The sequence below is a fragment of the Polypterus senegalus genome, chromosome 5, assembly GCF_016835505.1.
Source record: "Polypterus senegalus isolate Bchr_013 chromosome 5, ASM1683550v1, whole genome shotgun sequence".
NCBI classification, from domain to species: Eukaryota; Metazoa; Chordata; class Cladistia; order Polypteriformes; family Polypteridae; genus Polypterus; species Polypterus senegalus.
The window spans coordinates 48,705,451-48,730,764 of NC_053158.1; the positions used below are offsets into that span (position 1 = coordinate 48,705,451).

Here is a 25,314-nt window from a genome sequence, read left to right on the forward strand (position 1 = left end):
TAAATTACATGGGAACCACAGGGCATTAATCACTATCCACTATCAAGCATACATAAGCCATTAAAAAGGCCAATAATATCCTGTTGGCCTAAACCTCAATCCCCTCACACCGATATTTGAAAGTTATTTGTCACAACCTTCATTTAAATGAAATAAACAGAACTTTCAAGATGAGAACTAATAGTGATCTATTTAGGCTTGTCCTGGACTGCAAAACTCTGGGTTTTGACAGCTTCACGACAATGCACAAAGAGTTGACTGTTGACATTTTCATGGTTACAAAAGGCATCATTCAAAGACAAATTTAATATCTATTCTACAGGGTAACACAACTTAAGATGTTTTCTTGTACTAATTTAACTTTCACCTCTTCTGAATAGGTTAAAAGATTTTAATTTAATAAGACTTTTTTATACGGTCATTTTTCCTTTCTAAACAAAATGTACCAGATGCCCAATTTATTAACTATGGTTTCAATTATAACAGGATACCATTTACATCAAGCATTTTTGGCAATCACATGGAAGAAGTAAAGCATGTGCTCACAACTCCCATTGAGCAAGTAGAACAAATGCTACCAATAAAAGAATAACTGCCCTAGAACCCAAATGCAATACACTTCTTAATAAATTCATGGTGTCTGAAAATAGATATTGAAGAAGAAAAAAGGATTGAAGGACGACCTAAAGAAACTAGACAGTCCAAACTTACTAAAATTTGTGGCAGATTTTTTTTTTTCTAAAATATTAAGAAAGGACTTTAAAACAGACACCAAGGTCTTAACTTCTTATTGCCTATGCAAGGAACTAAGAGATAAAGAAAACTTGATATTTCACCTGAGACAGTGAAAGGGTATCATATTTGAAAACAAATATCTGTATATTCCCAGGTTTTTCAGCTATAACTGCTGAAAAATGAGTGGCATTTTACCACATTCAACGGCACCTATGTTGAATTGAAATATAGTCTTCTCAGAGAACAGAAAGAGAGTAAGTTATTATTTCTGTACGTTTTATTCCCATAATTGTGTTAATTTATTAGCTAGCATATTAATCCTACAGTAACACCCAAAAATAATGATACAGAATTAGTGTTAAAGCTGAAATCTGAAATAACTTACAGCTTTTACATAAAATCACAAAATATACCTTAACTTTAAAAAGCAGTATACAGTATCTCTGATGAATCATTGAACTTGGTAAGCTGGAATGTCAACCAAAACCAAAAGAGAAAAAGGTATTCTCACAGGCTTAAAGACCAAGGGTGTTTTTTTTTTTTTTTTGTAGGAGGCTCACCTGTAGAGTAAGGATCAGGCTGACAGACGAGAGACTGGATTGGCCAAATATTTGATGTCAATTATAATATGAAAACCAGAGGTGTGGGAATTGTAATCCATTAAATCCCAACAGACATAATATATGATCTTAAAGGGTGTTATGCTAATATATTTAGGAATTTATTCAAGTCAAAATTAAACTCTGGTAAACATATATGCTCAACATGGATGGTCATAACTCTGCATTTTAAATCTAGACTTGGATAGTTCCTTGACAACAGCAACTATAATATTTAAAACTGTTGATTACATTATTCATTACAGATCAAACTAAATCAGACATCCAAATTCAAGAGAATGCTTTTATTCTCACCATTACATAATTGTTACAGAAGAATTGATTACCGTATATACTCGAATATAAGCAGAGTTTTTCAGCAACCAAAATGTGCTGAAAAACGTCACCCTCAGCTTATATTCGAGTCAGGTCCCGCTGCCCCCGCCAACCCAACAGAAAGCTGGAGTGTACAGTACAGTGGAACCTCGGTTCACGATGTCTCTGAACACGTACAAATTGGGTTACGACCAAAAAGTTCCCCAAACTTTCACATCTGTTCACGACCACACACTCGGTATACGAACAAGCCAGTTTCCATTTCAGTTTGTGTGCGCCAATTATTTCCGTACGTGTTCAGTCTCTCCTTGTGCATTAAGCAAAAGAGAGAGAGACAGACAGACAGAAAGAAGCGAGAGAGAGGGCTGGCTGCATAAGGCCGAGAAGGCAGTTAAAGAATGCACCGGGCTTGTTTTTGAAGAGACAGATTCGAGCATGGTTTTAAACTCGTATTTAATGAAGACCTTTTTCTATTGGATTTTAACCTCCACTTCACTTTTGTTTACAGCGATCGGTTCATAGCGTGCATTGTTGCAATGTTACCTTTCTTGGTGGTTTATTAAAATTACGGATTTTTCAAATATTAATTTTTTTCCCTGTGCTTAAAACTGTTTTTAGCGAGCGGTTCATAGCACTATAGCGGGAACTTTTGCAATGTTAGTTTTCTTTGATGTTCAAGGTTTTCTCAGTGTTATTCAATGTTTTTACATTTAGTTTACTATTACGCTATGCATTCTATGGTTTAATTAACTATATTTGTGCTTAGAAATCTTTAAAAAAAATATATATTTACATACAGTTCGTACGGTCTGGAACGGATTAATTTTATTTACATACAATCCTATGGGGGAAATTACTTCAGGTCATGACCAAATCGGGTTACGACCAGAGTTTTGGAACGAATTACGGTCGTGACCCGAGGTTCCACTGTACCTGGTTTGGTCTGCGAGCAGTAGAAGAACTGCTGCGGGTTCTGTGTGGTGCTGTGCAGCCTCTGTGAGACTCATTCCAGGCTGTGTGCTCAATTAATGAGCTGATGCGTCAATTAATATACGGTAATTTTATTGGCATGTATTTTGATTATTGAAACTTGCCAGTGGCTGCTGCATTTCCAACCCTAGGCTTATACTCGAGTCAATAAGTTTTCCAGTTTTTGTAGGTAAAATTAAGTACCACGGCTTATATTCGGGTCGGTTTATACTCAAGTATATATGGTATATCTTCATTAATATTCCGGCACATTATCAAATATTATACAATACGATATTTTATTATTTATTAAATAAATATTTATCAAATATATTATTTGATATTATTGATATTATAAAGTATGATGCCATTATGACACTATAACTTTCAACTGCCACCTTAACCCCATCATCAGCAGATTAAACCTTTATAGAGTTAATTTCTTAAATCAATAATTGTCTAAATACCAATGTTTTGGGAAAAACTAAGTTTAAATAATTTTGAATAAAAAATCTTTACATCTCAGAGAGCCTTGGTGTCATAACCACTCCTAATCCATTAACAGCAAAATCTGAAGTACTCCCAGATGAGGCTGAAGTGTATAGGTATGAACTGGTTAATAATATTCTATACCACACTATTAGCATGCAGGCTTATCTTGCTCAACTAGAAGAATTCCAACCCACATTCCATAACTCAGTGGGTAAGACACATTCTATTTTATCTCAAATAACAATAAATAAAATCAAACTTTAAAACATGTTATAAATTCATTATCATCATCATTATTATAGAATAAGCATATATTAACCTCCAGTCCTTAGTTGAAAGCTTGCTTTTACTCTTCATATAGCAAGCACACAGGGCAAGAACAGATTGCACCATTCAGTATGTTAGGTAGCTTTAACACCAAGTTTGACTGCCTTGGTTTAAATTCCCCTACATTTATGGTATTGAAAAAAAGAGTGGATTTGATAATGAAAACCTACTTTGGTAATATCCCTCCTATGACTGACCATGGTGTGGGTAGCAGGCTTGGGTGGAGGTCAGACTCTCCTTACACACAACCAGTATGCCTTACGTGAAACTTCAAATGGGTTCAGTGTAAAAGTTGAAACTCGAAGAGCACTGCTCAGAAAACTAAAAAAGGAAAAACATGTAGCAGACACCGTCCAGATGTGGTAACTGAAACAGTGATGCTTGAACTGTAAAACTGTATGTCCCAATGCTTCAAAGTTATACTTAGGTGTACTTACAAATCAAGCACAGCATCAAGTCCTTCAGCAAATTGTTGTTCTCAAAAGGGTCAAAACTGTGACTCAAGGTGTTCATATTCTGTACCACTAGCATTATTTTTTTTTTGAAGAAGAAGATGACATCAAAATGGCGCCGCAGATGGCAGCCTTGGTACCGCGCTCCTTAGTGCTTTCTCCGTTTTTCTTTGTGTGTTCTGTGATAAGCTGTCCCACTCTGATCACATACAGCAGAGAGAAACTCTTACACATCGGTCAATTTACTTGTGAATTTTTTTTTTACTGCCTTTCACCCAAACAGATTACTTTACAAAACTTTTAGTCGGAGGAGCAGCCGCTCTTTACAGAATTAGCAGGAGTTGCCGACGAGGGAAGTGAGCCAGAGCGCTTGTTAAACGGCACCAGCGGGGATTTCAATCTGTGCTCCCTTCAATACACCTGGCAAACGTCCGCTCTTTGGCCAACAAGATGGACGAACTGCTACTGTTAAACAGAATAAACATGGACTTTTCTGGATCTGCCTTCCTGCGCTTCACCGAAACTTGGCTTGGTGAGCATATCCCCAATAGCGCATTATACCTGCTGAGCTTCCAACTTCTCCATGCGGACCGCATCACGGAGCTCTCGGGAAAAACAAAAGGAGGCAGAATCTGTTTCTGCATAAACGAAGGTTGGTGTACAGATGTCACAGTGCTAATTAAAACATGCAGTCCTTATTTAGAGTCTATTTTCATTGACTGTAAACCATTTTACTCACCGCAGGAGTTTTCCTCGTTTATTCTGGTCGGTGATTACATTCCACCTCAGGCCTGTGTTAGTGAAGCATTACAACACCTGGCTGACCAGATACCTAACATGGAGCACAAACACCCGGACTCCCTGCTCGTTGTTCTTGGTGATTTTAACAGAGCAAACCTCAGGCAAAAACTGCCAAAATTCAGACAGCATATTAAGTGTCCTACCAGGGACAAAAACATACTGGACCACTGTTACACTACATTAAAGGATGCTTATCGTTCTGTCCCTCGTGCTGCCCTGGGACTCTCTGACCACTGTTTGGTTCATCTGCTCCCGACTTACAGGCAGAATTTGAGATCTGCAAAGCCTGTGGTCAAAATGGTGAAGAGATGGACCAATGAGGTAAAGCTGGAACTACAAGCCTGCTTTGAGTGTACTGACTGGAGTGTTTTTGAATCTGCAGCGACAGACCTGGACGAACTTACTGACGCTGTGACATCCTACGTCAGTTTTTGTGAGGATATGTATGTGCTCATGAAAACTTTTCACACATAAAACAACAAACAACCCTGGTTTACTGCAAAACTTAGGCAGCTTCATCAGGCAAGGAGAAGCCTACAGAAGTGGGGACAGAATCCTGAATAATCAGGCCAGAAACACATTGACAAAGGAGATCAGAGTAGCAAAGAGGTACTACACTGAAAAGCTGGAAATTAGGTTTTCAGCCAATGACCCTGCATCAGTGTGGAGAGGTCTGAAAGACATCACCAACTAGTGGAAACCATCCCCCCATACTGAAGAGAACCATCAACTGGCCAACGAGCTGAATCTGTTCTACTGCAGGTTTGATAATCCCTGTATTACAACTCTCGCCGCTCACACTACACTCCCAGCACCCACTACCATGCCCCTGGCCCCAGCCCCCCACCCAACATTATACCTGCATTCAGGATCTGCGAAGGGGATGCGAGTCAGCTCTTCAGGAGAGAGAAGATCAGGAAGGCACCAGGTCCAGATGGTGTGTCACCCTCCTGTCTCAAAGTCTGTGCTGACCAGCTGGCCCCCATATTTACAACAAATCTTCAACAGATCCCTGGAACTATGTGAAGTTCCCTCCTGCCTTAAGCATTCCATAATTATCCCGGTTCCCAAGAAAACTTCCATCGCAGGGTTAAACGACTACAGGCCTATCGCCCTGACATCTGTGGTCATGAAATCCTTTGAAAGACTGGTGTTGACCCCCTACACAGTTTGCATACTGAGCAAACAGATCAGTGGATGATGCAATCAACATGGGACTGCACTACATCCTGCAACATCTTGACTCTCCAGGGACATATGCTAGGATCCTGATTGTGGACTTCAGCTCGGCATTCAATACTATCATTCCAGAAGTCCTTGACACTAAACTAACTTGGCTCATTGTACCAACTAACATCTGCCAGTGGATCACAAACTTCCTGACAGACAGGAAGCAGCAAGTGAGATTGGGAAAAATCACATCCAGCACACGAACAGTCAGCACTGGCGCCCCCCAGGGATGTGTCCTCTCCCCTCGGTTCTTCTCCCTCTACACAAATGACTGCACCTCAAAAGACCCGTCTGTTAAACTCCTGAAGTTTGCAGATGATAGGACAGTCATTGACCTCATCAAGGACAGTGACGATTCTGTATACAGATGAGAGGTCGAACAGCTGGCCCGCTGGTGCGGTCAAAACAACCTGGATCTGAACAAGCTTAAAACTGTAGAGATGACAGTGGACTTCATGAGGAGCCCCCAGTGTTGCCCCCTATTACACTACTCAACAGAAATGTGTCTGCTGTGGAAAACTTTAGGTTTCTGGGATCCATAATTTCCCAGGACCTGAAGTGGGCATCAAACAGAGACAACTGTCAAAAAGGCCCAGCAGAGGTTGTACTTCCTGCATCAGCTCAGGAAGTTCAACCTGCCTCAGGAGCTGCTCATCCAATTTTACTCTGCAGTAATCCAGTCTGTTCTCTGCTCAGATATCACAGTCTGGTTTGGTTCAGCCACAAGAGAGGACAGGAACAGATTAAAACAGATAGTCAGGATTGCAGAAAAAAAATCATTGGTGCTGATCTGCCCTCCATTCAGGACTTATATAGATCTCGAGTCAGGAAGCGGGCAGAAAACATCATTGCAGATCCATCACACTCTGGTCACAACCTTTTTCAATTACTTCCCTCTGGTAGGCGCTACAGAGTACTGTACGCCAAAACTACCAGACATATGAATAGTTTATTCCCTCAGGCCATCACTCTCATGAACACTTAAGTCAATCTCACAGCATCAGGGACAATACTAGGTAAAACCGGAGTCCAATTCTTTGTATGTGTGTATATATACTTGGCCAATAAAGCCGATTCTGATTCAGAAATTTCCTTAGTACAAACTTGAAGTCTCATTGTAAATCAACCAAACAAGCTAGTGTGTAAAGATTAGCTGTTGTGTATGCAATATATTTTCTGCCTTTTATGCAGGACTGAGACATTTAGTACAAATGACAATTCATTAAGAACTACTCATCACTGGAAAGGTGTAAAACTCTGCTATCCTATGGTAGTCTTTTACTGTATGCGGCTCGACGTTGGTAGGATCTTTGATAAAAGCATGCTCACTCAGCTGTAATGTGCTGCTCACCTCGGCATATATGTATATAATTTGCACATTTTACAAATAAAAGAGAGCAGACAACATGGAAACAATTTATTTTATTGATGTATTTGAAAGAAGACACCCTTGGGTATGTAAAAATACCAATATTACTTTTAATTGACTGGATTTATTGTGACATACACAAACAAACAGCTTTGAAACATAGCAGTCTTGTGCATAAGTGTCTAAAAATGGTTTCAACAATTTAAATGGGCCGCTTGCTCAGAAACAAACATGACTCCTTGAAAAGGACAATAATGTTAGGTTTACACAAAAAACAGAACAAGTTCACCTGGTAATGAGATTAATATTTGTGAAGGATCACCCAACGATTTGGATGGAGTCAGACAAATAAAGGGTAAAACAGAAAAACTATATGTGGTTCCATTTTCTTTAACATATTCAAAATGTTTTAAACCAAATAAAAAGCATGTGAGCAAACAAAAAACAACACAGGGGTCAGATTGTCATTGACATATGATCACAAATAAAGCCAGACAAAGTTTAGAGGATAGCCATTTCTATAGATTTAGATTTAACTTAAATTGTATAATTTTTAAAGAATCTATCCATTACTTGGGGGGTGCATTACAAAAGAGGCAATCATAAATCTGATTTAATTGGTTTCAAAATCATTTCTCAAGGTATATGCAGTTCAGGTCTCGTAAATGAAAACCTAAACTTGTGGGATGGGAGTCACAAAAGTAGTAACAAGAATATGTGATATCAATAACTTCCAACAGTTGTTGTCATAAACATAACCTTAAAAACTGAAAACGTTTTCTGAAATATGAAACCTTTATGCTTTAAAGTGGACATATCCAGTAAGTTTTAAAGCGTTTGCCACAGTTGTATGCCATTGGTGGTAACACTTTATTAATTTATAATTTAATACTTTACTTAACACCCTAACCTTCAAGGTTAATTAATGTAAAAAGATAACTTCAACTTCAAAACTGCCAAACTTTTCCTTTAAATCTGAAGCTATAATTTGCATCAAGTGATATTTAGATAATATCATGAATTTTATAAAACATTTGAGAGAACAGGTAAAAAAAAGTTTGTACCATTTACTTTATCAGGGCCATTTAAATAAGACTTTGCAAAAAATACATTGAAATAAAGTAGAAGTATTCTGTAGATATATAAATGAGATTTAAAAGTATTTACCAAAGTATACAGCTGCAATTTTAACTGTGACTGAAGTGCTCGGTTAGAGCTTAAGACTCTTCACACTGTTAACACTACAACCTGAAGCCTAGGTGAAGAATGAATATGGAAGTATTTACACAAAACAATTGTGTGTGATGTGCTGCAACTGAGTAAATACAATAACTGTGCTGATAAAGCAGGTACCCTTTTCCTCCCTTGTTGACTGTAAACTGTCCAAGCTGCACTTCCTCAAAGTCCTCAGTCTTTTAGAATACAAAACAAGCTTTACTATGCATCTCCTGAAGAGGTGAAGGATGCAACGATAGACACAATCTTATAACATAAAGGTGTTTCCACATTTAATTTTTATTACTAGGTTTTCTAAAAATAACTGTCAATTAAAAAGCAAAGGATTCACCTTTGTCTTTTACTTTTGATCTGCTACAGTGCATCTGGAAAATATTCATAGTGCATCACATTTTCCACATTTTGTTATGTTACAGCCTTATTCCAAAATGGATTAAACTCATTTTTTTTCTCAGAATTCTACACACAACACCCCATACTGACAACGTGAAAAAAGTTTACTTGAGATTTTTGCAAAGAGGAATGGGCGAAACTGGACAAGGATAGGTGTGCCAAGCTTGTGGCATCATATTCAAAAAGACTTGAGGCTGTAATTGCTGCCAAAGTATTGAGCAAAGGCTGTGAATACTTATGTACATGTGATTTCTCAGTTTTTTTATTTTTAATAAAATTTGCAAAAACCTCAAGTAAACTTTTTCACGTTGTCATTATGGGGTGTTGTGTGTAGAATTCTGAGGAAAAAAATGAATTTAATCCATTTTGGAATAAGGCTGTAACATAAAATGTGGAAAAAGTGACACGCTGTGAATACTTTCCGGATGCACTGTATGTGCAATGCACTGTGTGTGGAATTTGTAAATCCATCCCCTACATCTCTCAGTGAACTTTTCCTCTATATACCAAAGAAATTCATGTTAATTGGGACACTAAATTTCCTCATATAGGCATGTATGACGGAGTGTGCCATACCATTGAAAAGTACATTATTCAGGGTTGGTTTGGCGCCTAATGTCACTAGAATAAGCTGCAGCCCCACAACTAATAAATGGATAAGGTGTTCAGTATATGGATGGATAAATATATCTAATGTTAAATCCTATGTCTCAATATAAGAAAATGTTGCTAAGATTTCATTTTAACAAAGTAGTTTACAAAAACTGTAACAAGCTAAGATGCCAGCCAGATCACATAAAATTAGTATCAAGCAAGGAATTCATTACAGTTTTTTGCAAATACAACTTCTGATACACTGAAATTAGCACATAATAAATTAATGTCAGCCAAATGCATGTCATAGTACAGAAAAGAGAAAGTACTATCAAGGATTGAAGGGGGGAAAAAAAAAGTATTCTGAACAGCAGAGCTAGCAGACTTAACTATTGTGCTATACATATCCATCTACAAGCATCACTGGACACAACATGAGCCCTAGTAGAACATGTCAAATTTAATGATTGAATTTTCTGAATCCAAAACACACAAAATGTTAAATATTTCAAACATACATTTCAGGAAGTACTCATTTCACTGTTCTCTCAAGACTTATTTTCACATCCAGACAACGTCATGCATATCGGAATAAGCCACAATGTCTGTTAACTTTTTTTTTTTCTTATTCTACTCTGATATGGAATGTCAAACACAAAAAACAGAAAACTATGCTTACTTCAGAGTTTCACATGCCACTCCTCTCTTTGCACAGTGCAAAACACCTTCCTTGCTTTCCTTCTTCCCTTTCAGGCATGAATGTTTCTCACAGTTTGCAGGCGTTGCACACATTATAGGTTCACTCAGGTATTCAGTTGCTGTTATTTGTTACAAGTATCAGGCACCCACTGTAACTGCATACATAATCTTGTAACATTACAAAAATTACAAGTTGTAAGTGAAGACTGCAACTGAAAACCACTAGAAAAGTTGAGCAGGTTGACGCTAGCATAAGGCAAACAACACAGAAATAGCTTCTCTCTATTAAATTGCCGATTGCCAGAATATAGCTAATATATTCAAGCATTCCAGAAGCAAGAGTGGACAAAAGTAAAATTGATTACATAAGTGAAATAAGTAAAAGACTGTTTGGTATTAAATGCTATCAAACCAATACAATTAAAGCAAAGTAAACATACAAAAAGCAAGCAAGAAAGAAAGCAAGCAAGAAAGAAAGAAAGCAAGAAAGAAAGCAAGAAAGCAAGAAACTTTTTTACTTTAACTAGGATTATTCTAAAACAAAGGACTCCTAAGCACTGCACAAATGTATTAAAAAGGGAATACAAACACTACCAAACAGTGTGAAGGCAATGAAGACTGATGAACAAAGGAATGTTGCCAGTTCCGATAAAAAGAAGCCAACAGAGACATGCAATATTTGAACAAAGCAAACACAAAACATCTAGCAGATCCAGGTCAGTTAGCCAACCACCCTCTCCTAGAGGAAACTAAAACCACACAGACAAAGCTGCAAAGGCAACTGTAATAGCTTTACTATTGAACATGGAGATACGGTTGAGATAATTTATTTTATGCCATTGCCTTCTTCTTATGTTAAGCTATGCACTACAGTTAGATATTGATTGTATCAAGATTTAAGTGGGTCATTGGAAAACAAAGCAAAGAACAAACAAAAATCTACAAAAAATAAACAACAATCACAGGTCAATGATTTTCAACTCTGATCCCCATTACTCATTTTTTGCAAGTTTCTGTTTGCAGACACTGAAAAAAGTGGTCAACTAAAGTTAAAAATTGACTTGCATGTTACTTTTAGAGTGGAAGAAAATGATACTCAGCAAGGCAGCTGGGCTGCATAGTGATGCAGAGATTAGCACTGTTGCCGGAAAGATAGGGTTCAAACAGCAGCCAGTTTGGTGGGTGCAAATTCTAGCAGTGTTTGTGGAATCTCTTTCCATCTTAAATCCACACTTGTTAACTACAAACTATAAACTGGCAAGATACTGTATGACTAGGTATAGGTGTACAACTAGCAACAGACTGGCACCCTCGCCAGGGTTGGTTTCTTTACTGCACCAAATACTGTCAAGATTGATCAGCAGCCCGAGAATAAATGAGAATGTATTTAAAAAAAGGTTCTAAAAAAATCATGAATGGATTAATGAACTACTATGAACAGCATAGATGAGAAGATCACTTACTCATTACTCTTCTACATTTAAACTTAATATTTGTTCATGCAGTCAAGATAAAGGTTGGCAGTGATAACTTTCATCGCTCAAAGACCGAGTTATATTGTGATTGCAATAAAACTTACATCAATATAAAACTATAACAATTAACAATGCATATCAGATTAAAAAAGGGACCAGGAAATTAAAGCAAATAAGGCACCACCAGTAAAAACTGGATTATTTTAGATATTGAAAGGAGTTATTTTTCAGTTGGAGGAGGCCATATTTAACCATATTTATGCACAAAGTACTTTATATACAGTCTATAAGGATTTTGCTTACACTGATAGTTTGAATTTAATAATTCAACCAAACACCATGTGATTGTCAGTCAGTAAAAGAATGCTGCTGGAAGTTACAAATGAAAACAACAAAGATCTGACACATATGCCCAAAAAGCTGAAGAAGGCTAGATGATTGACATAACTCGATTAACATACCTCCTCAGAGTTACATAAAGGTCTCCTGGACCATGGACTGTGGTCTCCATTATCAATGAAAGGTCAAGAGATAGTTGCCCATTTACCAAGAGATCAAACTCCTCATTCCAGATGTGGCTAGTGTGAATACACTGTAGACACAGGATAAATGTCAAACCTTTGACTTAGCAATGCGCATTCCATCATGATCAAAGAATGGATAAACTCTTTTACAATGGGCGCACACACACACTCACTCAGAGATATGGGAAGTTTCCAATCCATTTCATACTTATACGGTGGACCCATTGGAAGTGTATAACCATTTACACTATGTTATTATGTTATACTGGGCATCCTGTAAGAAATGTACAAGAGTGCAGGATATGTACTCTTTAATCAAGTATTTGAAAAGACAAAAAATTTATTCATACTAAAGCATTAAAAAAAACATCCTTCAGGCATACGTAGGACTTCAACAAGTGTGCAACTAGTCAGACTGTGACACTTGCAGATGTCCATATTTTATTTTTATATATATATATATATATAAATCAAACAACAACAACTAATGACATGGTCTTCACAATTATAAGAACGCACAAATCCCAATAAAAAAAAAAAATTAAATAGCCCAGTGCCTGAGGTTGAGTAGAATGCAACAAAATGTTATAGACATCTAATGCAAGCCTTTGTCAACAAAGACATTCGTTTTGCAGCTTTTCCTTCAAATACAGTTTTAAGAGATACCCTGGAAAAGTCACATGCAACTACTACCTTCTGAGCTTTAAAGAGCAACTCTTCTAAACAAAGATACACTTTAGAAGGGATTGTGCTAGCTGCAGTCTGCATTTTATCCCCATTGTTATGAAACATCAATAAGCAGCATCACTGCTTGTTGTAATTAGAATGACATGTCAGACATTGAAATTACAATATGCTTATTCTGCACCTCTGCCTGTAACCAAGTGTGTTTATCTGGGACCAGTGACCAATTTGTTTGGCATTGCTGAAGAAAAGATGTGTGCGCACTTCCAATTAAGATCAAGAGGAGTCCTGTAACCAAGGCTCAGACACTACAACCATCCACACAATATGTGAACAGCCTATCATTATATTAATTCTGAAAAATAAGGGGACTAATTAAAATGATACTGAAAAGCAAAACAATTAAAAACACCCAGAATGTGTGTTATTCCTCCCCTGACCATATCATTTCAACCATTACTACAACTGTCAGCCTAAGCCCCAACACAAAGTTGCAAAGAAGCATTAGAAACAAACCCTCCATGCAAACTCATACACACATCCACAAGTACTCTTACAAGGTCAATTTACTTTTGTCAATTAACAAAACCAGCACATCTTTTAACCCAGTAGGTGCGCAAAGAATGTGCAAATTGTATAAAGATAAGGACTAGGCTGGAACTCAAACCAACACTCCTGGAATTTTAAAACAGTAGCAATGATCAACATGCCACATTGCTCCTCAATCTCCATTCATTCATCCATTCATTTTCAAATTCCACTTAATTTACATTCAGGATCAGACAGACTTGGAACCCAATACAACAAACAACATTAGGTGCAATATGAGACAAACCAAGACAATGCCGCAAAGCACACTCACGTAAACAGCCACACTAATTCAAATTCAGTCCAATATTGAGTTACCAATCAACCTTACTTGTTTCTTCCCAGAATGTGGGAGAAAAACATACGGGAAGAAATTAAAACTTCAACAAAGACATTGATCTAGTTGCAATTTAAAGCAACCCTCCTGGACCTATGAGACAACTTTGCTAACCACGGCACTACAATGCAATCCATGAGGGTACAGCAGTGTAAAGGTTATTTTGGATGTTTTGCGCACATTATGACCCTTAGTTCAAGCTTCCTATTTATATTTAGGAAATGGTGATGAAAAAACAAAAATTCTATACCTGTAGCAACAATCAAAGTAAACATTTATATGACCAGCTACAAACCATTAATATCATCAACTTGTGCATTGAAGGAATACATAGTATTTGCAGTCAATCATTTGAAGGAATACATAGTATTTGCAGTCAATCACTTGAAGAGTTAGTGATTGTGTAAAACATGAGGGATGACCAAAAAATTTTCGTACCAGTGAAAAAAAACAAAACAAGCTGTTGAGAGCCTTAAGTAAAGGTCTCATTTGAAAACAAACACAGTAGGAAATGATTCTAAAGATATTATATTAAACACAACAAATGGATATTGTAAAAGCTGAAACAAAATGTGAAGCTTACTAGGAATAAGCAATTACTTAAATGTTATTCCCCAGCAGACCAGCCTCTCAACATTTTTAGTGTTCAAGATAGGACACAGACAGCTTACAGTGTTTCCCAATGTTAAGAATACCCACTCTAATTAGGAACTAAAGGCTGGCATGCATACATTTTTTTGCCCAGCAAAGAAAGTCTTACATATTTTGACCCCAGCAGTTCCCTCCACCAGACCAATAGAACCTCCTTACTGTCGAGGTTGGCTGAAAGCAGTTATAACTGCAACACAACTGTAACAAAAGCAGCCCACAGCACAGTTCACTCTTGTATCTTTCAATGCATTTCTTAAAAAAAAAAAACTGTCATGTCACCTAAATAGAGTACAATTATAGTATAGTACATAATATAAAAAGTATAATGCAAACAGTTTACTCACAAACAATCTTTTTCATTTAATTGATGTTACTCAATCCATTATGAAACTGATCATATTCACGATGCCTATACAATTTACACATTCAAGAAAACAATGAAGCAAATAGTCTGCATAACACTGGAGTCTGTGCCCATTTCTGTTAATTAGCTACTGTATGGGGTTCATCTAATCTAATAAATTATTTTAATCTTTATGTAATAACCTCACTCATGTGAACATCAGGAAAAAAACGCAGTTTGTAGACAATGGCTTCTCAGCATAAAGTCTGCACTAAAAAAAATGAACTGTTAAACACACACTGGGCTTTATTGTTTTGTCGAGCTATAAATCTGTCATAGCAGCAATCATTCTGCAAGTCTCAAGTCTCTTTGAGATGGCATAGTTGCAAGATGGGTTGCGCTTCATTCATCAAGGACATCGTTCACCTTTTTGAAAGTTTACAACAGTTTTAATAGGAGTCTTATCTTGTGTCAATGATATGCAATAGCGTCTTTAATCTCCTTCTGCCTGTTTGTACTTAATGGATAAAGAGTGCACTAAACAATGAGTCCATTTTCGAGGATTGTAAAGTAGTATTGCATGCAGTTTACGTTTTCTTATATTTCACAGTCTCTTTATATTGGGGTTTGTGTTAAAGCTTCAGGTGGTTGTCTGAATTTGGGGTGCAGCTGTCACCACAAAACATTGTTTGAACATTATGTACTGCTTACTGTCATCATTGTCTTTAAATGAGAAAAAGCTGTAAAAAACAAGGGGGCCTTTTTTCAGTACCAACAAAAGAACTTGTTCATATGAAATTAGGGAAAATTTTCTTGTTAATTTTCAACTGAAGTTAGCAGTTGACTAATGTAACTCATTTTCATATACACATACAAAGTTGTGTCTCACTGTACCTGCTATATTCACATATCATACCCTGGTTGAGGCCACATTTTGTAGATAATCATTGGTTACAGAAAACAAGGGATGCTCAGTGAGATTATTTTTTTAAGACACTTAAATGTTTTGTCTAGCATTTACAATCTTCCTAATGTAGCTGACTATACATCATCTTCTTTTGCATACTGCATCCTAGAGAGGTAGGAATTCTGAATGGATGTGGAATCTCTTCAAAACCAGAGTTTCACAAACCAGCTTTTGTCATGAAGTAGAAGGGCAAAAGTCAGCCACTTTGTTCATTGCTTTTCTCTGAATGAACGCAACAATTGGCAAAGCCAACCCGAGTAATAATGACTAGTTATGTGGATCTTTTATGACACATAACCATAAAAAAAGCTTCCATTAATTTGCTGGCACTGGTTTGGACCTTGAATTTAATGGTATTAGAGAATCAACAAGTTTCCATTGTTTAGATTTTGTTTGGACTCAAAGAATGGATCTGACCTATTCATAACTAATCCCTATTGTGTTTTATATCTCTTGCAATATGCTATTTCATTCATCACTATATCTTCCTCCATAGTGGTAACACTTTCTTCTTTTGTCAGTTCCAAAGACAGGCTAGATATTGGGTTATTTTTGTAGGACACTCTGCCAAAACAGAATCTGTAGGTTATCCCTTAACAGCTTGACTATGGCATAAGACTGGGAAAGCATGAATCTCTGAATGCATATTGTTCTCAGATTGCTCAGAGAGAGCACAATATGTGATGTTTTATGGTTTTTCAGCATCAATGTTGACTTACTTGTGAATCACTAAACACACACGTTTTCAGCATATGGGGTTTGTAGTGTAAATCACAAATTTGAGTACAAAGAAACTAATCTTTGTCCTTTTAAATCATAACTCATATGGAAACTTTCTAATCACTCTTCGGAGACAGAATGCATTCTTGTCTTACACTGAACCCCGTGGATTTGAAATACCCATACATGTGCAATGAAAATAAACTAAGAAAAAGTGCAAAGCAGCCCCAAAACTATATAAAAGTTTGCCTGTTAAAACACAATGGCATATGGCAAAAAATACCCCTATAGTTACAAGTAATATTAGTAATTTAACATGTATGCCTGTCACTATCATACTAAAACTTGGCTCATACACTCCAATTCCATCTCTCGCTTTTAAATGCTCCTCTACCTTAACATGCTTACTACATAAACAATATAACTGATAAAACTGTGCGTTTATGAAAAGGTTAATTTCGACAACTAAGCATGAGTCAAATGGCCTGCAAGATTACAACCATTATAATAAAGCAAAGATACTTAAATTCCTCTGATATCAATCCAATGATTACATACTTGGGTATTTACTGATAACAGCCAGGACGCTATCAACATCTGTGCTACAATATGAACAGGGCCATGAGAAACAGATCTAAAATCTACCAGCATGAAGCCCTAATTCCACATTCTGGAAGGCAATGCTTTATATCTACAGTATTTAATTTGCTGTGCATGGGCATGTGGAGATTCAAACCAATGGTAATAATGAAGAACAAGTGAGAACTTAAACAATATGAAAAACTTTATTCATGCAGCGTTCCTTGCAAGCACTCACTTCCACCACTACTCTGCATTACTGTAATTCTTTTAATAAGCAACATTACTACTATGCTATTGATAGCATATGCAAACACTGCACAAAATACTAAAATAATAACTTTGAATGCAGCATTGTTGCTTCCTGCTCCACTAATATTAAATGTTGCGATAGTTGTCTCTCTTTCTACTGCACATGAGGTCTTCAAAATGCATCTCTATCCACTGCAACCTACATTGGGCACTACTACAGTCTCTCCTTTAAATTCACCTTAATGTCAGTGTGTGAGAACCCATCTTGGGCCACTACCAATCCTTTATTCATATGTGGCTAGTGGCATGCTGCATTATTGCTGTCGGTGTAACAGCAGACAGTCTATCTTCATGACTGATTTTTTCCCACCATTTTGCAGATAAATACCTTTAGTAACTACATGAAGCACACCTTTAGTGTATTTCACGTACTTCCACATTACAAATACGTGCGAATGTTGGTTGTAGGTGTTCCACTGAATCTCTCAATTTACCAAGTTAGTCTGGTATCTGTAATGTGTTAAGCACAACTGGCTTATGTAAAACATTTACTTTTGATTAGTTTGATAAATATGGGTTATGTTTTGACATTACTTAAATAAAAGAAATAAAATCAAATCTATACTCTGCTTAATTTTTATGTTTTTTCCACTATTACAAAACTAAATCAGGTGAGTGAACGACATAAGCAAATTTAAACCGTAAACATCTAATACACTTTCCTGTAAAATGTTTTACATTGACCATCAACATAAACCTTGTCACTAGAAAAAGCAGGAATTGACCTAATGCAGAAATGTTTTACTGATGGACAATACTGCAGAGCATGCTCAAGAGTAAGCAGCCCGGTGACCTTTTACTATTACTACTTATTATTTGAAATCTTTAATTAAATTGACTTAGAACACCTGAGATACAATTGGTTTCATTTATTTTATTTTCCCCAATTGTAGCACTGGCAGGTGAAGGGATTTGCTCATGGACACACTGTGTCACTAGCAGGGTTTTTTAGTCCTAGATCCACGGTCTTGACTATTATACTATGCTTTCTGCCAATAATATTTGCCATTGCTAAAAAACCTATAAATATTGCTTACAGAAAAGCATTTAGTTATGTCGTACATCTGACACATCTGATAAACTGATGGCACAAGAACAAAGGCTCATTGTCTTAAGAAGCAGCACAGCTAGCTTTTTATATTTTACAAAATGAACCTATTCATGTACTGTATAAATAATCCTGGATTTCAGTCACTAGCAGCAAAAATTCTCCTGGGGGGGAACCATATATCATTTTTGTTCCTACCCTGGATATACAAAAGTGCTTACTGCCATTGTGACTTATAATGAACAAAAAGAAAGCCTATACAACCCAATTTCATTTCAACCTTATATTCTTTGAATTATTTAAAAGGAAAGTAGTTTTCATCGACAGAAAATTAGATGCACATAAAAAGGCCTTGTTTTCAAAACAATTCATATTTGCATTGGGTCATGAAAAATAATTCAAACCAATCAATCACAAGTTGTCAATCAATCATACCAGGACAATTAAGGAAGACCATGGTCCCTTGACCTCATATCACAATACTGCCCAAAGACAATACAAAAGGTGGGAAAAGGAAAATTAGGTTTATACATTTGTCAAATATGGTAGGAAAAAAAATTGGAATGAAATCTTTAATCACAATGGACCTTCACCTCAGAAGTACAAGACATTAAAAGTTCTGAGGTTTCAAACAAGGAACTGAATGATTACTTTCACTGTTTGTCCCCTTTTATAACAATGTGCACAGAATGATTGCAATTTATAAAGTAGAATATTTTGAGGCAAATGCTTAACAAGTCTGCATATTCAGAAATTAAGTGAAAATCAGTTAAGTTTGCTAAATGTTTTAACAATACCGTGACCATCTATCTGTACAGTACTGTTTATTTTAGTTAGTATGAAGGTACAAGAATCTTTCAAATTTCTTTTAAATATTAATCTTGCTATGAGCCTTATTTCCATGCTGGGGATTGCAACATTAGTCCCCAAGTGCCCTGTGTGGTCACCATTTTTTTATTTATTAATTTGCATTGTTCACTAAGGTTTTATTATTATTTAATTTATTTTTTAACTTATTGAATTTATTTAAAGCATGAAACATTCCATACAATCAAGTCAAACTTAAACAAAATTCAATTCAAACCCCACACATGAGAAAGAGAGAAAGGCAAACAGCCAGAGTAAAACATTATTAATTAGATAGATAAGATACTTATTAATCCCAAGGGGAAATTCACATACTCCAACATCAGCATACTGATAAAAAACAATATTAAAGAGTGATAAAAATTTTATTAGATCCTTCCAGGTTTTAAAAAAATTTGAACAGATCCTCTAAGAGAGAATTAGATTTTTTCCAATTTCAAATAGTACAGGAGCTGGTCATAAAATTAGAATATCATGACAAAGTTGATTTATTTCAGTAATCCCATCATTCAAAAAGTGAAACTTGTATATCAGATTCATTCATTACACACAGACTGATGCATTTCAAATGTTTATTTCTTTTAATTTTGATGATTATAACTGACAACTAATGAAAGTCCCAAATTCAGTATCTCGGAAAATTAGAATATTGTGAAAAGGCTCAATATTGAAGACACCTGGTGCCACACTCTAATCAGCTAATTAACTCAAAACACCTTCAAAAGCCTTTAAATGGTCTCTCAGTCTAGTTCTGTAGGCTACACAATCATGGGGAAGACTGCTGACTTGACTGTTGTCCAAAGGACGACCATCGACACCTTGCACAAGGAGGGCAAGACACAAAAGGTCATTGCTAAAGAGGCTGGCTGTTCACAGAGCTCTGTGTCCAAGCACATTAATAGAGAGCTGAAGGGAAGGACAAGATGTGGTAGAAAAAAAGCACACGCTTTTTTACACGCAATAGGGATAACCACACCCTGGAGAGGATTGTGAAACAAAACCCATTCAAAACTGGGGGGGAAATTCACAAAGAGTGGACTGCAGCTGGAGTCAGTGCTTCAACAACCACCACTCACAGACGTATGCAAGACATGGGTTTCAGCTGTCGCGTTCCTTGTGTCAAGCCATTCTTGAACAAGAGACAGCGTCAGAAGCGTCTCTCCTGGGCTAAAGACAAAAAGGACTGGACTGCTGCTGAGTTATGTTCTCTGATGAAAGTAAATTTTGCATTTCCTTTGGAAATCAAGGTCCCAGTGTCTGGAGGAAGAGAGGAGAGGCACAGAATCCACATTGCTTGAGGTCCAGTGTAAAGTTTCCACAGTCAGTGATGGTTTGGGGTGCCATGTCATCTGCTGGTGTTGGTCCATTGTGTTTTCTGAGGTCCAAGGTCAACGCAGCCGTCTACCAGGAAGTTTTAGAGCACTTCATGCTTCCTGCTGCTGACAAACTTTATGGAGATGCAGATTTCATTTTCCAACAGGACCTGGCACCTGCACACAGTGCCAAAGCTACCAGTACCTGGTTTAAGGACCATGGTATCCCGGTTCTTCATTGGCCAGCAAACTCGCCTGACCTTAACCCCATAGAAAATCTAATTAGCTAAATTAGCTGATTAGAGTGTGGCACCAGGTGTCTTCAATATTGACCCTTTTCACAATATTCAAATTTTCCGAGATACTGAATTTGGGACTTTCATTAGTTGTCAGTTATAATCATCAAAGTTAAAAGAAATAAACATTTGAAATACAGTACATCAGTATGTGTGTAATGAATGAATCTAATATACAAGTTTCACTTTTTGATATTCTAATTTTATGACCAGCACCTGTATATAACATCAGTTACCCATTGATTTAACAGAGGTGGGATAGGATTCTTCCAGTTGAGCAAGATAATTCTATGTGCCAATAGTGAAATAAAGGCAATTACAGTTTGTTTGCCCTCCTCCATTTTAATTCTATCTGGAAGTACACCAAACACAGCTGTTAGTGGATTAGGAGGGATTGTGACACCAAAGCTGTCCGATAGGCATTTAAAATTTTTTGTCTAGAATGATGTTTACTTGGTAACCACCGAAAACATGTGGCCTAGTAAAGCTGGAGCTCGATTGCAACATTCACGGGTAGGATCTTACCCAGGAAACATTATTGACAATTTTAAATGAGATAGATATGCTTGATAAAAAAATTTTAAGCTGAATAATTGAATGATTTGTGCATATGGAGCTAGAGTGAATTCTATGGATGGTTTTTATAATGCATCCAAACAAAAACCATTATATTTTGCCCCTTCTCAGCAACTACTTTAGCATCAGACCCACTAATTAGTTAATAATGGATTAAAGAATTAGAACGCAAGGAAAAGTAGAATGAAAATCAAGATGAAAATAATGTTAAAACGCAGAATCTGAGAAATAACAGTTCCATTAATTATCCCAGTAGTCCAATTGAAAACAATCTGGTTGGAACAAAAACCAGCAGCCACAGTGGGTCCTCAGGACCGAGTTTGCAAAACCCTGGTTAACCTTGAATAAATTTACACTTTTTTTTTTTAAATAAGCCCTGTTCATTTGTCAGAGTACTATTTTTGGAATTTTCTTGTGTTCAGTACCATACAGCCTCATTTTCTGATTGAGAAAATGGGGAACAGTAATGAATGTTAACTTATTACATTATGGATTCAGAGCTTTCTTTTAAATTGTTCAGATAGTTAAAGTACATGACACTTTTGGAAAAAGTCACTTCTGCAAAGATGTGTTTTGTCTCCAATAGTATTCACACAATACAAAAGTGACCAGAGTTATCAAGTATGACTATGACACAAAGCTGACGATGGAGGATGAAAGACATTACTTAAGTCAAGTGGACTGTTTAATAAATTGTGGCAATAAGAACCATCTTACTCCAAATGTCAAAAAAGCAAAGAAATTATATTTGACTTTAAGAGGCTGAAAACTGCACAGTTACCCATCATTGTTCTGGTGAATGAGGTAGAGATATTAACTGAATATAAATACTTTGGAACTATACAAGACAATATTATTAACTGGAATATAAATACTGTACAAAAAAATATATATATACTCTAAATGCAAGCAGCACCTAGTCCTCCACCATTAACTCATGTTGTCTTTTGATCCCAGTGGGATCCAGTCAGTCATCGCTTTCAGATGCATTGCCAAGTTTAGTAATATGACAAACAAAAATTGAAAAAAAACTCCAGCAAATCACCAAACATGCATCTGAATTATTCTGGCTAACAGACGAGTTGTTTTTTTTTTGTCAGAGGGCAATGTTGAAAAAACTGGAAATCATCCCTATTGATGACAGACGCCCATTACATAAATAACTTAAGTAAATGGGGAGGAGAGTCAGGCACTTTATTGTCACTGTGTAATACAACGGAATTACTTAAAAGGGTACAGGTGGTCGCTTTAAAAACTCCAGAAATTCCTTATTTCCCAGTGCCATGTCTTTTAAATAAATATTAGAGATGGTAATAGAATTTTCACAGGCATTGTGTAACCATTTAGGTAACAAATAACACTATCAAACTGCTAGAAGTAGTTAGCTAAGAACCCGTTTTATAAATATTTTAAAATTTCTATTTAAGCTTTAACTTGTCCGGTCTTTGTTTTTACTTCATCACTGTCTGTGATTGGATACAACTGAGACAGCAAATGCCCTGTTTTCTTGTATAAATGTGATCAAATAAAAAAACTTGAACCTTGGACAGTGATTGCACCAGGAGTTTAGCCCACGACTCAAGCGTCACTCATATAAATTAAGATAAAGAAAGGACAGTATAAGTATACCACCTGCTTTCAAAGTGTGAACTGAACAACACTGGAGAAACAAGCGAACGCTTGATGCCAAAAGTGGTATAAACCTCCTTTACGGCGACTGATAAGCAGTCACCCTGAGAAGGAGGATGTTACGTAGAGTGAGGTCAACTAAGGGGAGAGGATGCCGTGATCATTCAGCCGATAAGGCTTCCCACTGCCCATCCGCACCCAGCACTGTCAATCAACAAGAATACGTTACGGAAGTCTCCTAATAGTAATATGTGCCATAAAAAGATTATAGAGCGTCACAAATAAGTGATGAAAACGACAAGAGACAGTCATACACAGAGCTGAACGTTAACCGATGGGTGATGATCTTCCCAATGCTAAGACACTGAAGCACTTTAAATAAAGCAGGTTAACAATCACCAAGTATAGGTATTTTGCGAACCCCCGTTTACCCTTCACCATTACCTGTGACAGCTGCCTGGGATCTGGGCAGCCGAAAAGAGAGGAGCTGGAACTAAAGCTGATGGCCCCCCTACGGCTGAGAACATGCTTGGGAACCGGCCTGTCCAGGGGCAACACCGGTAACTGGTAACATACTTCCATTGAACAAATGCAAGGCTAAATCCAATGCAAAAAATTGGTAGGAAAAAAATGCTACTCCTTAAATAGTACAAAAAACATCAAATCCTTCGTACACAATCACAAGCAGGGGTTATAAAAAATGTAGGCCGGGCCTCCAGAACAGATTTAACCCCCGTTTTGTTTTTTTAAGAAAACAATCAAGTTATAATCGTTTTGCGTGGACGCGTGCGCGTGTTAAATGCACAAAGTACGTCGTTTTGTTCTGCACGCTCGAGCAGCGTTTACCAGTAAAATATTTCCAGTCTGTGTCGCTTTCTGTAGTCCCATTTTATTCAGTCTTAATTTCATCAGTCTGTATTTTCTTCTCCCACCGCCACTTGCCTCCTATTTTTTTTTTATTTTCAGCCCAGATAATGGCCTGCAAAGGAAGAGGCCTCTCTCTCCTTCTCGCGCACTCTTTTGGTGTTTCTCGAAGAAAAATGCTTCCTCATTTTTTTCTCTTTCTCTCTCGCTCTATCCCCCTTTTTATCACCAGTCTTCTCTCCAGCGTGTTGCGAACTGAAGGCAAACCAAAGAGGAGCCGATAACGGACAGCTTTCCGCAGAACAGACACATGGCAGGTAGAGGTGTCAGCTGCTGCTCGCCTTCAGATACCGCAACTAATGGGGATCCAGTCTCTTTTTGGCGATGTGGAGTATTTAATTCACCTGCTGAGGTTCCTTCGCATATCTTCTTTTACTGGCTTTTGTTTTCAATCTCCAGGAAGACGAGATCGAAAAGAATCAAAATGCAGAAGCGGTGGGGAGGGGGGGCTGCAAAAATGAGCTTAGATGCTCCCACTTTGCGCGTACCGCATGCGTCTGCACAAAAAAACGCCTTATTACAAATCACGCTAATTTCCCCGTAACAGCTTCTTCACCAAACATTACTTGCTCTCAATATATCAAGGGAGACACCACCTGCCAGAGACAGCAGGAGCTGTACGCAACCGACTTTTTTTTTCTTTTTTTTTTTTTTAACAAACCAAGCTTTTCCCACCCGCTCAAGCCAATCGCCGCAGGCCTTAAGATCTCAGAGCTTCTCTCGTTGGTTGACCGGCCAGAATGGCCTTCTTACGACGGGTGTGATTGGCTGGACTCGGCGGGTGATTCCCCTTCCATAAAGCACTGGAATGATAAAGCGACGAGCGAGGTATTCCACGAACAGCGGGGTTAGCCCTTCTGTGTCTCTGTATCATTGTGATTACCTTGTAGTATGAGTCATGCCTCTGTGTCACTGTTACAATTTCTCAGTTAACTATTTTGAATTGGGCCAGGTGGTAATATCAAAATATTCCATCCAACCTATTAACTCGCTTTATCCTGACCAGGGTCGCGTGGAAGCTGGAGCCCATCCGAGGAAACATCGGGCGCAAGGCAGTAATTATCCCTGGACTGGGCGCCAGTCGATCGCAGGGTGAAAATACAGACACTGTAAAATAATCCATGTATTAATCAATAGTGTTTACTGACGTGGTATTGAAAAAACAAAGGGAGTATTTCCAGGCAACAACAGCCACAAGGTTGGAACCAACCCTGGAAATGACTCTCTCATGCAGAACAGATCAGTTCTG

The 25,314-nt window shown here is 37.3% G+C and overlaps 1 protein-coding gene across 2 annotated transcripts in view; it reads right to left on the bottom strand.

Annotated features, from left to right (window-relative positions):
- pde7a (phosphodiesterase 7A) overlaps positions 1 to 25,095 on the bottom strand; it is a 158,648-nt gene extending 133,553 nt beyond the window's left edge. Inside the window, exon 1 of one of the 2 annotated variants that reach the window (XM_039754582.1) lies at positions 23,586 to 25,095. In XM_039754582.1, coding sequence (XP_039610516.1) covers positions 23,586 to 23,723 — 138 coding nt within the window. In that variant the 5' untranslated portion in view covers positions 23,724 to 25,095. The remainder of the gene's footprint in view (positions 1 to 23,585) is intronic. The other variant, XM_039754583.1, reaches the window with a different exon arrangement.
- Positions 25,096 to 25,314: the final 219 nt, after the last annotated feature.